The sequence below is a fragment of the Rhinatrema bivittatum genome, chromosome 1 (genome assembly GCF_901001135.1).
Source record: "Rhinatrema bivittatum chromosome 1, aRhiBiv1.1, whole genome shotgun sequence".
Taxonomy (NCBI): domain Eukaryota; kingdom Metazoa; phylum Chordata; class Amphibia; order Gymnophiona; family Rhinatrematidae; genus Rhinatrema; species Rhinatrema bivittatum.
The window spans coordinates 516190474-516202497 of record NC_042615.1 but is presented as its reverse complement, the minus strand read 5'-3'; the positions used below and the strand labels follow the sequence as shown (position 1 = coordinate 516202497).

General features: G+C 46.4%; 1 protein-coding gene across 1 annotated transcript in view; it reads left to right on the top strand.

The window, feature by feature from the left end:
• The window catches only part of LOC115096922 (annexin A1-like), a 74160-nt gene that overhangs the window by 20531 nt on the left and 41605 nt on the right, over positions 1-12024 (top strand). The window contains exon 3 of the mRNA XM_029612224.1: positions 6716-6803. Within this exon, the coding sequence (XP_029468084.1) occupies positions 6716-6803 (88 nt within the window). The remainder of the gene's footprint in view (positions 1-6715; positions 6804-12024) is intronic.

The window sequence follows — 12024 nt, the reverse complement described above, 5'->3', positions numbered from 1 at the left end:
GTGGCTGTCACGACTGGGACCGCAACAATGAAGATCTTGCCACAAGTGGAATTTGGGACTGCATATTAAGTTTTGGATTAAAATAGACTCCAGTATCATGGGCCTTTTTAGTTATGTTTATGTTAGAATTATCAATCAAAATATGGTTTGTAATATCAATGAAGGAAAGATTACCTAAAAACATGATTTCAGTTTTGGAAAGATTCAAGCTTAATCTGTGGTGAAACAACCAGGATTTAATCGAAATTAAGCACAGCGTGATGAATTTTAAGGTTGCATTCCAATCATGCCGTGTAGAAAAGAAAAGCTGAATATCATCTGCATAAAGACGGTAAGAAATTCCAAATGTGGACAGCAACTGATAGATTGCGGAAAGATATATGTTGAACAAAGCAGCGGAAAGAGCAGATCCTTGATTTACACCAGTATTTAATGGAAACCAAGAAGATGTGGTAGAATTAATGAGTATTTGTTGAGAGCGGTTGAGAAGATATGATTTGAACCATTTATAAACAGTACCAGAAAAACCAATACTAGATAAACAAGAAAGAAGGATATCATGGTTTATAGTGTCAAACGTTGCTGAAAGATAAAGAAAAATATAAACGTAGTGTTGGGAATCCCAGCCGCGGCAACCCGTGGCCTGTTACCCCTACCTGCCTTGATGCTCAATGGAGCTTCCGATGTTCGGTGCAGCATGCTCTGGCCCCGAGCCGGCCGACGCATTTCCTCCACGCGGCTCCAGATGCTGCTGACCTCCTTTTCGCATACACTTCCCTAGGCGCGCACATGCAGGACTGCCCGACTCTTAAAGGGGCCGCGGCGGGAGACAATGGCCTGGCCCCTGAAGATGACATCAAGACTGAGAGGTATTTAAACCCTGGTTCAGTCCTCAGATCCTTGCCTACGCAACAGGTCCTGCTCCTTTGGACTGCATAGTTGCTGTTCCTGATCCAGTGTTCCTGCTGTTCTTGACTTCATGCCCTTCCTTGTTCCTAGTTCCATCTTCCTTTTTCTCGGATTGTCCTCCTGGTTCTGACTTCGGCTTAATTCCTCCTCTCTTCTCGTCTGTTGCCTGTCCTGATCTTTGGCTTGGTTCCTCATCTTCGCTCGTCTGCTGCCTGCCCCTGACCTCCGGTTTGGCTCTCCGTATTGCACCATCGCTGCCAGCCTCAACCCGGATTCCCGATGCTGCCTCAGCTTGCTTCTGGACTCTGCTTCTCCGAACAGACCCACACCTAAGACCTGCCGGCCCGGTATGAAAGGGCTCAATCTGAGGGGAATGAGAGCCAGAATAGGTGAAGCTCCAGCCTAGTCATCCTCACCAGCACCGCCTTCCGGCGATGAGGACCATTGGGGGCCATCCCTCGTCCCGGCCCAAGGGTCCACAACACTAACACGTAGGATGTATCAGAATCAAAACCTCGGTGTACAATATCACTGCAGGAAAGAAGCAGAGTTTCTGTGCTGTGATGCGGTCTAAAGCCAAGCTGGTATTGATCAAACATTGAGTTTTGATCTAGATAGTCAGTAAGTTGTTTTAAAACTACAGATTCAATAATTTTAGCGAGAAAAGGTAGAGCAGAGATCAGACGAAAATGACTGAATGTTGGGTTGACATTCATGGAGTATGTAGGGATTGGATTAATAATAGATGATTTTAACGAATCAGGAAAAGATCCAGTAGATAGAGAAGAATTTACTATATGAAAAAGGGCATCTGTAATGTTTCTTACTAAGCTCCAGTGAGCTTTAATTAAAAGTTTACTATCTGAGCTCTTCCAATCTAGGCAGATTGCACAATAAAACATTCATAAATTAAAACATTTTCCATGGATAAAAAACTTAAAGTGCAGGGTTCATAAGCTGAATTAGAAGAAATATGAGGAAATACCACATGGCTGTGAAGGTCCTTGGGCCTTGGGTGATGTTTGAACTGGTAGGCCACACCCAACCATGTGTTTATTCTGGGTGTTAAGAAAATACCATATAATTGATAGCTTGTGGTCTTCCAGGGTCTTTAATCATATTAGCTAATAAACAAACTGTGTACAAATGAATAGGCACAAATTAAAAAAAAAAACCTCTCTGATAGTTCACTCCAAATTTATCAACATAATTGTAATAGCCAGCTGGGCAAAATGACTTAGATATGGAATTCATATGTCTAAAAACCCTTTGATTATATTTCATCCACAACTACATTCTGCATCTTGGTGCCCATCAAATAAAAAAAAATTTTCAGATAGTCACTGGCAGATAAAAGAGGTTATCTTAACCTTTTGTTAGCATACTTTTTAATGTGTGCAGCTAAAGTAAACTGAACAATATGTTCAAGCAAACCAAGCAACTTTCCATTTTATTGGACAATCAAAACTTTCAATAAGACCACAGAAAGCCATAACACATTCAGAAATATGTTTAAGCAAGACTTTTTTTTTTTTTTTATATAATTTGGTGTCAGTACAGCCTTCTGTAGGGCATCCTTATAAATAGTCCTTCACCCTTTCCTGCTTCTCACCATTTTAATACTGTTTGAGATGTTGTGTGATGCATGTTTCCAATTACTGAATCCAAAATCTTATATTGCAAACTTTGATATAATGGTAGGTAGGGATGTGAATCGTTTTAGGACGATTAAAATTATCGTCCGATAATTTTAATATCGTCTTAAACCGTTATGGAACACAATACAATACAGATTCTAACGATTTATCGTTATAAATCGTTAGAATCATGAGCCGGCACACTAAAACCCCCTAAAACCCACCCCCGACCCTTTAAATTAAATCCCCCACCCTCCCGAACCCCCCCCCAAATAACTTAAATAACCTGCGGGTCCAGCGGCGGTCCGGAACGGCAGCGGTCCGGAACGGGCTCCTGCTCCTGAATCTTGTCGTCTTCAGCCGGCGCCATTTTCCAAAATGGCGCCGAAAAATGGCGGCGGCCATAGACGAAAAAGATTGGACGGCAGGAGGTCCTTCCGGACCCCCGCTGGACTTTTGGCAAGTCTCGTGGGGGTCAGGAGGCCCCCCACAAGCTGGCCAAAAGTTCCTGGAGGTCCAGCGGGGGTCAGGGAGCGATTTCCCGCCGCGAATCGTTTTCGTACGGAAAATGGCGCCGGCAGGAGATCGACTGCAGGAGGTCGTTCAGCGAGGCGCCGGAACCCTCGCTGAACGACCTCCTGCAGTCGATCTCCTGCCGGCGCCATTTTCCGTACGAAAACGATTCGCGGCGGGAAATCGCTCCCTGACCCCCGCTGGACCTCCAGGAACTTTTGGCCAGCTTGTGGGGGGCCTCCTGACCCCCACGAGACTTGCCAAAAGTCCAGCGGGGGTCCGGAAGGACCTCCTGCCGTCCAATCTTTTTCGTCTATGGCCGCCGCCATTTTTCGGCGCCATTTTGGAAATGGCGCCGGCTGAAGACGACAAGATTGAGGAGCAGGAGCCCGTTCCGGACCGCCGCTGGACCCGCAGGTTATTTAAGTTATTTGGGGGGGGTTCGGGAGGGTGGGGGATTTAATTTAAAGGGTCGGGGGTGGGTTTTAGGGGGTTTTAGTGTGCCGGTTTTTCGATTTTTCGATTTTTCGATTTTTAACGATGTTCCGGCGAGGGATGGGGTTCGGGAGGGTGGGGGATTTAATTTAAAGGGTCGGGGGTGGGTTTTAGGGGGTTTTAATGTGCCGGTTTTTCGATTTTTCGATTTTTAACGATTTTTAACGATTTTTCACGATATTTTACCCCCCCCAAACGGCAACAATACGATTCCCTCCCCCTCCCAGCCGAAATCGATCGTTAAGACGATCGAGGACACGATTCACATCCCTAATGGTAGGTCCTGGACATCTCTCCCTTTTGTCCACTGGGTAAAATGTCTGAGAAACTTCCAGCAGAAGTAGTAGCAATCAAAAGAATGACAGAATTCAAAACACACTTGGTACAGATACAGAGAATGGTAATGAGGGCTGTGGAGGAACAGGGGCAGTAAAGAAATGGGGAGATACCCCTCCGGATTGGTAGAGGGTCAAAGGGGTCAAAAAACCCACTCGTAGGGCTACATCGCGCTCTCAGGGTGAAGTGGGATGACTGACTAGCACTGACCAGCAATACAACTTTTATAGGATTGCATGGGATACTGGGAGGTGGTGTTGGATCATCTAGTATGGGTCGCAATGTGGCTAGGTTATCCTTCCCAGCTTATGGTAAAAAGAGTCTGAGACATGACCTCTTGCAGGCTGTCAAACTTAAGGTTGCTAGCTGGGCGGTTTCCTTTATCTTAGAAGGCAGCTGCAGGGGCAAGGAAGGGCGATGATGGCCAGAGCTAAAATATTGGTGATGGGATCAACTGAGGAACTAGGTGAGCCAAATGATCCTGCTTTGCTGACACAAGCTATGAATGAAATCATTGCCATGAAATATAGCCACATTAAACGCATTCACACCTAAAGGTGACTCCAAATTAAAAATGTATAGTCCAGCCAGGGGAACCTGGCTCGGAATTTTAGAAGCACATGCGTTTAGAGTTAGCTCACCTTGGTGAGCTTTTGCAGCACGAAATGGGACGTTCCTAGCAAAAAAAGGGGAATTTGGCTTAGGACCTGTTTCAGTCTAAACCAGGGCATCTCAAAGTTTTAGCCATTGTGACCCCATTTTAGCACTTGAAAGTTCACATGATCCCAGAGGACAACCAAACCCTTATCTTGAATAAAGATAAACAAAATTAGTAGAGGTGTGGTCACCGTCCAGAAATCACTCTCCCCGCTCTCCAGCTGATCCCTCTCTCAACCTCTAACCTCCTCCAGAAGACCGCCTCTCTGCTTCCCTCCAGTTGACCCCTCTTACATCCCCCAGTTCCCCTGACCCATCCAGGTCATCCCCTTTTTCACCCCTCCAGTCATTTCTTAATTCCCATAGCTCTGTCTTCCTAAACCCTTTTTATAATCCCCCAATTTATTCTGTAATCCCATCCTTCTCACCTCGTCTCCTCCTCATCCTCCTCTCCAATCCCCTCTCTCACTTTCTAGCCTCACCACTCTCTCCAGCCCTTCTTTCACATCCCCCAGCTGATCCTCTCTCACCCCTTCTCCTCTTACAGCCCCCAGTCAATCTTCTGTCATTCCTCCCCTCTCATCATTCACAGCCAATCCGTCTCCACCAGTTCCAACCCTGAAACTCTTCCTGCATCTGATTTTTCCTTTCAAACAGCTCCCTCCTCCGAAAATCCCCCTGGTCAGAGTCAGCAGCAACATTTTCCTTTGGGCTCTGGGTAGGGTTGCCAGCTGGCTCCAGATTTTCAGGACAGGTTGATCCAGCCCTGGTTTTACCCCATTGTATGCTGGGATTTTTTCTGATTCCCTTATTGAATTCCCTAAGAAAAGCAAGACTATAAGTACCTACATGAGGTGAGTAAAAGCAGGACTGGATCAACCTGTCCTGAAAATCTGGAGCCAGTTGGCAACCCTAGCCCTGGACTAAAGGTGGATGACAACTGGTGGGAAACGAAAGTAAGCTGATGGAAGGGGCAACATTTTTCTCATGGGTAGATTCAGTGGTGAGTGAGGAGAGAAGAGCAGTGGCAATTTCCACCAGTCCACACATAAAGGTAGATTAAAAAAAAAAAAAAATTTGCGCACATGGACACTTCTATTTTATAAAATGTGCACGTTGGCGCACGCATATTATAAAATACGAGTCCCACACGCACATGCACGCCGGATTTTCATGTCCGTGCGGGTGGGTGGTCCGTGTGTGGGGGAGGGGGGGATTTTAGAAAAATATGTGCAGGAACGTAATTGGGCCTCCCCCAGTTCCCTCCCAGTCCACTCCAATTAAGGAGTGGACGGAGGGAACTTTCCTATCCCTAACCCTACCCTTCCTACCTCTTACCCTCTCCCTCCCAACCCCTAAACTAACCCTAACCTTCCCCTTTTTTTTTATTGTTATACTTACTGTGCCTCAGGAGCAGAAGTAAACTCCATGCACCGGCCAGCTGCCGGCACGTGCTTCCCCGGGGCAGCGGCTAATGGCACTGTCCTGGCCCTCCCCTCCCAGACCACGCCCCCCAGCCCACCCCTTTTGCAGGGCCCCGTACTTCTATGGGTAACGGAGGTCATGCGTGTAGCCGAGCCAATTGTAAAATGCGGGCGGCGTGCGCAATGCCCGGCCACGCGAGTTAGCCTCCGTTGTTACACGCGTGCTCCTTTCAAAAGTCGGGCCTATACTGAGCCCTCCCCTCCTTTCATGGGGACTGTAATTTGCAAGCAAACGTAGCATTAGTAATGAGTCAGCGTGCAGCCTGCAAGCTAGTGCAAGCTCATAGGATCTGCAATAGCCCCGATTCCTCCTCACACAGGATTTCCTGCTACTACAGATAATCATGAGAGGACAGGACAATTGCAGGGCCTGTGAGCATCTGCTGGCTCACAGGCCCCCCGTGCTGACGTGTACACTAATGCTGTTGTTGGTGCTGGAAGAGCGCTGCTGTTTGAGGCACCTGTGTGACCCCAGTTGAAGTTTTTGTGACCCTATTTGGGGTCCCGATCCACAGTTTGGGAAGCTGTGGTCTTATCCATGGGTTGTAGCCAGGTGGTTGCTTTGAATTTTGAGCATCTATGTTCTATCTTCAAGCGCATATTGCTCTAGACTATATCTGCTGTTATAAAAGTAGTTCCACCTGGTGTAAATTGGTTTACCTTTAGCTGTAATTGCTCTTTCAGCAACACGCTGGGCCATCCATTAAAGCATTCCCGGGCTTCAATGCTGCCACTGATGCTGCCACCCTGGAGAAGGCCATAAAAACTAAAGGTAAGCGATAACAGTAAAGTGGACAGTGAAACATATCAAGCACTTTTACATGCTTGCATAATACAATGGCATCAAATAATTTTAACATTATGGGTCAAATCACTAAACGGCATTCAGTTAGCAACCTCATGGCATCAGCATCTGTGACTAATTCATCAAGTTAATGATACATACACACACTTAAAGGCCCATTCTAGGATGGCCGTTGGCCCTTTACCATGTGCCTGCTCTGCATCTCTAAATCCCCCATGTCAAACAGCTCAAAATGCAATGTCCAGTTAGCAGTGGGATCCATTCCTCCCCTCTCATGTCTCCCTGAAACGCCCCTTTAGCATTCAGTCCCACCTCTCTTGATACCACAAAAGGCCAGGTGATTGCCCCTTTCCTGCAGTAATAACCCCCTCTTTCCTGGGGTCTAGCTGAATCCCCCCCCCCCCACACACACACACACACACTTCAGGAATGCTACATAACATTCTGGGGGTATCCCCACCCAGTCTTCATTGGCAGCTTGGAATGGGGAGCCCTCCCTCTTGCACAACACAGCTTGATACATTTTGACATGACTTGAGGCACTGCCAGTTAGAACTCAGCGGTGATGCCAGCAGGAGAACTCACCACTCTCATCTACTGGCAAAGGGGTAGATTTTTTAAAAAAGCGCGTTCGCGTACTTTTGTTTGCGCACCAGGTGCAAACAAAAGTACGCTGGATTTTATAAGATACGCGCGTAGCCGCGCGTATCTTCTAAAATTCTGGATCGGCGCACGCAAGGCTGCCAATTTTGGACAGCCTGCGCGCGCCGAGCCGCGCAGCCTGTCACCGTTCCCTCCAAGGCCGCTCCGAAATCGGAGCGGCCTCGGAGGGAACTTTCTTTCGCCCTCCCCTCACCTTCCCCTCCCTTCCCCTACCTAACCCACCCCCCCGGCCCTATCTAAACTCCCCCCTTACCTTTATCCACGGATTTACGCCTCCCGGGGGGAGACATAAATACACGCGCGCCAGCGGGCTGCTGGCGCGCCGAGACTCGACCCGGGGGCGGTTCCGGAGGGTGCGGCCACGCCCCCGGTCCCGCCCCCGAAACGCCGTGCCCCGCCCCTGAAACGCCACCTCATCGGGTCCCGCCCCTCGACACGCCCCCGACATGCCCCCTTCCAAGAACCCCGGGACCTGCGCGCCGGCGCGCAAGGCCCTGCTCGCGTAAATCCGGGCAGATTTACGCGAGCAGGGCTTTTAAAATCCACCCGAAAGTGTGTGGAGGACTTCCAGAATCCATGCCATGCCAGACAGGTAGCAGGAGGGGATGTTTATCTTGGCCATTTAGCTGCCATTTTACTCATAACAGAGGGGAGTGTGACACATTTTTCTCTAGAAAATTGCTACCTGTTCTTATGGCAAGTTTTTTTTAAAGAGATAGTATTGCTTTCTAGGGATGTGAATCGTTTTAGGACGATTAAAATTATCGTCCGATAATTTTAATATCGTCTTAAACCGTTATGGAACACAATACAATACAGATTCTAACGATTTATCGTTATAAATCGTTAGAATCGTGAGCCGGCACACTAAAACCCCCTAAAACCCACCCCCGACCCTTTAAATTAAATCCCCCACCCTCCCGAACCCCCCCCAAATAACTTAAATAACCTGCGGGTCCAGCGGCGGTCCGGAACGGCAGCGGTCCGGAACGGGCTCCTGCTCCTGCATCTTGTCGTCTTCGGCCGGCGCCATTTTCCGTACGGAAAATGGCGCCGGCAGGAGATCGACTGCAGGAGGTCGTTCAGCGAGGGTTCCGGCGCCTCGCTGAACGACCTCCTGCAGTCGATCTCCTGCCGGCGCCATTTTCCGTACGAAAACGATTCGCGGCGGGAAATCGCTCCCTGACCCCCGCTGGACCTCCAGGAACTTTTGGCCAGCTTGTGGGGGGCCTCCTGACCCCCACGAGACTTGCCAAAAGTCCAGCGGGGGTCCGGAAGGACCTCCTGCCGTCCAATCTTTTTCGTCTATGGCCGCCGCCATTTTTCGGCGCCATTTTGGAAAATGGCGCCGGCCGAAGACGACAAGATGCAGGAGCAGGAGCCCGTTCCGGACCGCTGCCGTTCCGGACCGCCGCTGGACCCGCAGGTTATTTAAGTTATTTGGGGGGGGGGTTCGGGAGGGTGGGGGATTTAATTTAAAGGGTCGGGGGTGGGTTTTAGGGGGTTTTAATGTGCCGGTTTTTCGATTTTTCGATTTTTTCGATTTTTTTAACGATTTTTCACGATTTTTCACGATATTTTACCCCCCCAAACGGCAACAATACGATTCCCTCCCCCTCCCAGCCGAAATCGATCGTTAAGACGATCGAGGACACGATTCACATCCCTATTGCTTTCTCTGGAAAAGATCATGACACTTGCCTTTTGAAAAGCACTTGGTGAAACCTTAGTTTACAATAGGGCTTCCAAAAATAGCGTTGACGAACCCCACATCCCATTAGCTTTCAGGGTTATCCACCATGAATATGCATGAGATAAATCTGCATACACTGAAGAACCAGTATATGCAAATTTACTTCATACATATCCTGAAAGCATGACTGGTTGTGGGGCCACCAAGAGAGGTTTGTGAGGACCTGCCCTACTTTCTACTCAACTAGCTTAACGCGGTCAAATTACTCTCCCTTCTTATGTTGCATTATCTTGATATACTCTCATACATACACTAGCAGTGCACACACATGCATGCTCTCTCCCCCTATCCACCGTTCAGTCTCACTCAAAACATTCTCTGGCCATTCTGCCTGCAAAAACACACTCACTATAGCCACACATGACTCTTCCATATATACTCCCTGCCTCGCGCTCATATGGCAGCACTCCATGGCATTATATACTCTCAAAAAATGGTCATTCACTAATTGTACCTTCTACTTTGTAAGACTATGCCTGCTTATCCACACTACAATATTCACCTGAACTTCCACACACATGACTCCATCACATACACATCACCTTGAGCACAAGTGATCTAAGCCCCTGGCTTCATGTAGCAGCACAGAATAAATTCTGCAGCATTGTTTTTTCTTGAATTGCTGGTAATTCTGTAGTAAACTTATATATCATTTACATTAGTATGCATTAAAATATTTCTCAGTCAGCAAGCAGGCATGAATTAGCCGTAACATGTCGGTGACCCCATTCAGTGCTGGTCACATGGACTCAGCTCTGAGATCAGTAAAGATTTTACTGTTAGAGTACCAGATCCTCATGCATGCACATTGTCTCTATTAGCTCCTCAGTTTTTTGTCCAAGCTACTACATGGACCTGTCCCAGTCTCTCTTAAAATTCTTTTGGTTCTTGGGGTTGTTTTTCGGCTTTTCTGCCTCACTGCATCTCGTTTTCTTGCCTCTTCCTTGACAGCCCTGAATAGCACATTTCATTTCTATCAGAAAAAGGAAGAAAAAAATATAAAAGGCCAAGAAGACCGCTGTTAGTGGTTTCAAGGCCTGGTTTTTTTTTTTTTTGTAATAGCAATGAATGACCAGGTGTTGTGCATTGAAAGTGCTGACAGTCTTTGAATTATTAGTCATTTTTTTAAGCTGGCAGGGCTGGAAAGAGGCAGGAAACAGACAGAGGAGAAATGTAAAATATGAGGGAGAAGACTGAATAAAGAATTGAGATCATGTACATAGTGAGATGCCAAATAAGTTTTTTTTGAGCCTGTTGACGTGTTTTCTGTTAGTGTAGGTGTGTCCGCTTGTAGGGAGGGAGGTAGCTACTAGCAGCCCACTCTGACAAGTCAGAACACCTTCCAGCTGACTTCTGCAGTATACTATATATTTTATATGAGTGTTCAGTAAAGTTGCCTAAATGACAATTTATCAAGTTACACATTTTTATTTGGCAGAAGGTCACACCTACCTTAAAGCACTCTGTCAGGGATAGAGAAGATTGGTAGATCTGTGTTTTGATCCTCTGAAAGCAGTGCACTGCCCATTAGCTCTTGCAGTGAACACTTCCCACAAATACATTAACACCCCCAAACTCACTGCTTCTATAAGATCAGCAGCTTGTTTTTCTTTAAAGCGGCAGCCAGCAATTTCTGAAATGCATACAACATACATAGACATTGTATGCTTCATTATTAGGGTTTAGAAAATTTCAGGGATTAGATTTTGACAAGGATTTAGCAGCTTGGAGTACAGTTCATAGTCTGGTATACAATGTCCCACAACTTGGAGTCCTTTGCAAAAAGAATTATCCACAATTTTAATCAGAGAGAGAGAAAGAGAGAGAGAGAGAGACTTTACATAAGTATCAATATGTCACTCTCTATTTATACCACTGTAAGAGGGGGCACATTTAACTCGGAGTGGAGTTTGGGGGTGAGGGTGGGGTGTGGTTACATACATAGTAGGTGGTAGGAACAGGAAAGTACACATCACTGATGATTTTCTGTCATTTCAATTGATGAAAGGTACAAGAGGAGTTGATTTGTACAATGCACTCTCTGCCTAGCTTCAAACAGGCAGAGAGTGCAACAAGTGTTAAGGCCCTAAAGCAAAATGATAAATGACCCTGTAAATCACTAACTACCCAGCTAGATCTCTTTTTGAAATGCCCTCTTTAAGGACAAGTCCCATGTTGAATTAATATTTTGTTTTTAAATGCAAGCTACTGCCTTTTTTTAATTAGGAAAACCCATTGCTATGCCTTACTTATGAGCCACTGTCTCTAGCTAATAGTGCACCCACTTTTCTCTTCCACAGTGAACTTTTAGTGTGACAATTAAGAATATATAACTGCTGTGATCATGCAGTCTTACTTATACTTTCCTCCCACGACATGAATTTGACTATTTTTTCCCTGTATAGTTAGAGATGTGAATCGGAACCAGAATCGGTTCGGATTTCAGTTCCGATTCACATCTCTATAGATGTGAATCGGAACCAGAATCGGTTCGGATTTCAGTTCCGATTCACATAATATACAATGCTATTCAAAATCACATTAAAACTGAGCCATGGAGCTTCTCAGTCAATAGTAATGTTTGAGTATATGAAATCATTGCAGTAAAACAGTGATGCCATATTTTGTATAAAATTTTGTTCTTGAACATTTTAATTAAGTGGATCTTTAACAGGAGGAGTTTCAGGTTTAGCATATTCAAGTAGGAAGTCTGATTTTTGCAGCTGAATATCAGAGGGCTCTGCTCTTCCACTTTCCTCAGATAACTGGCCT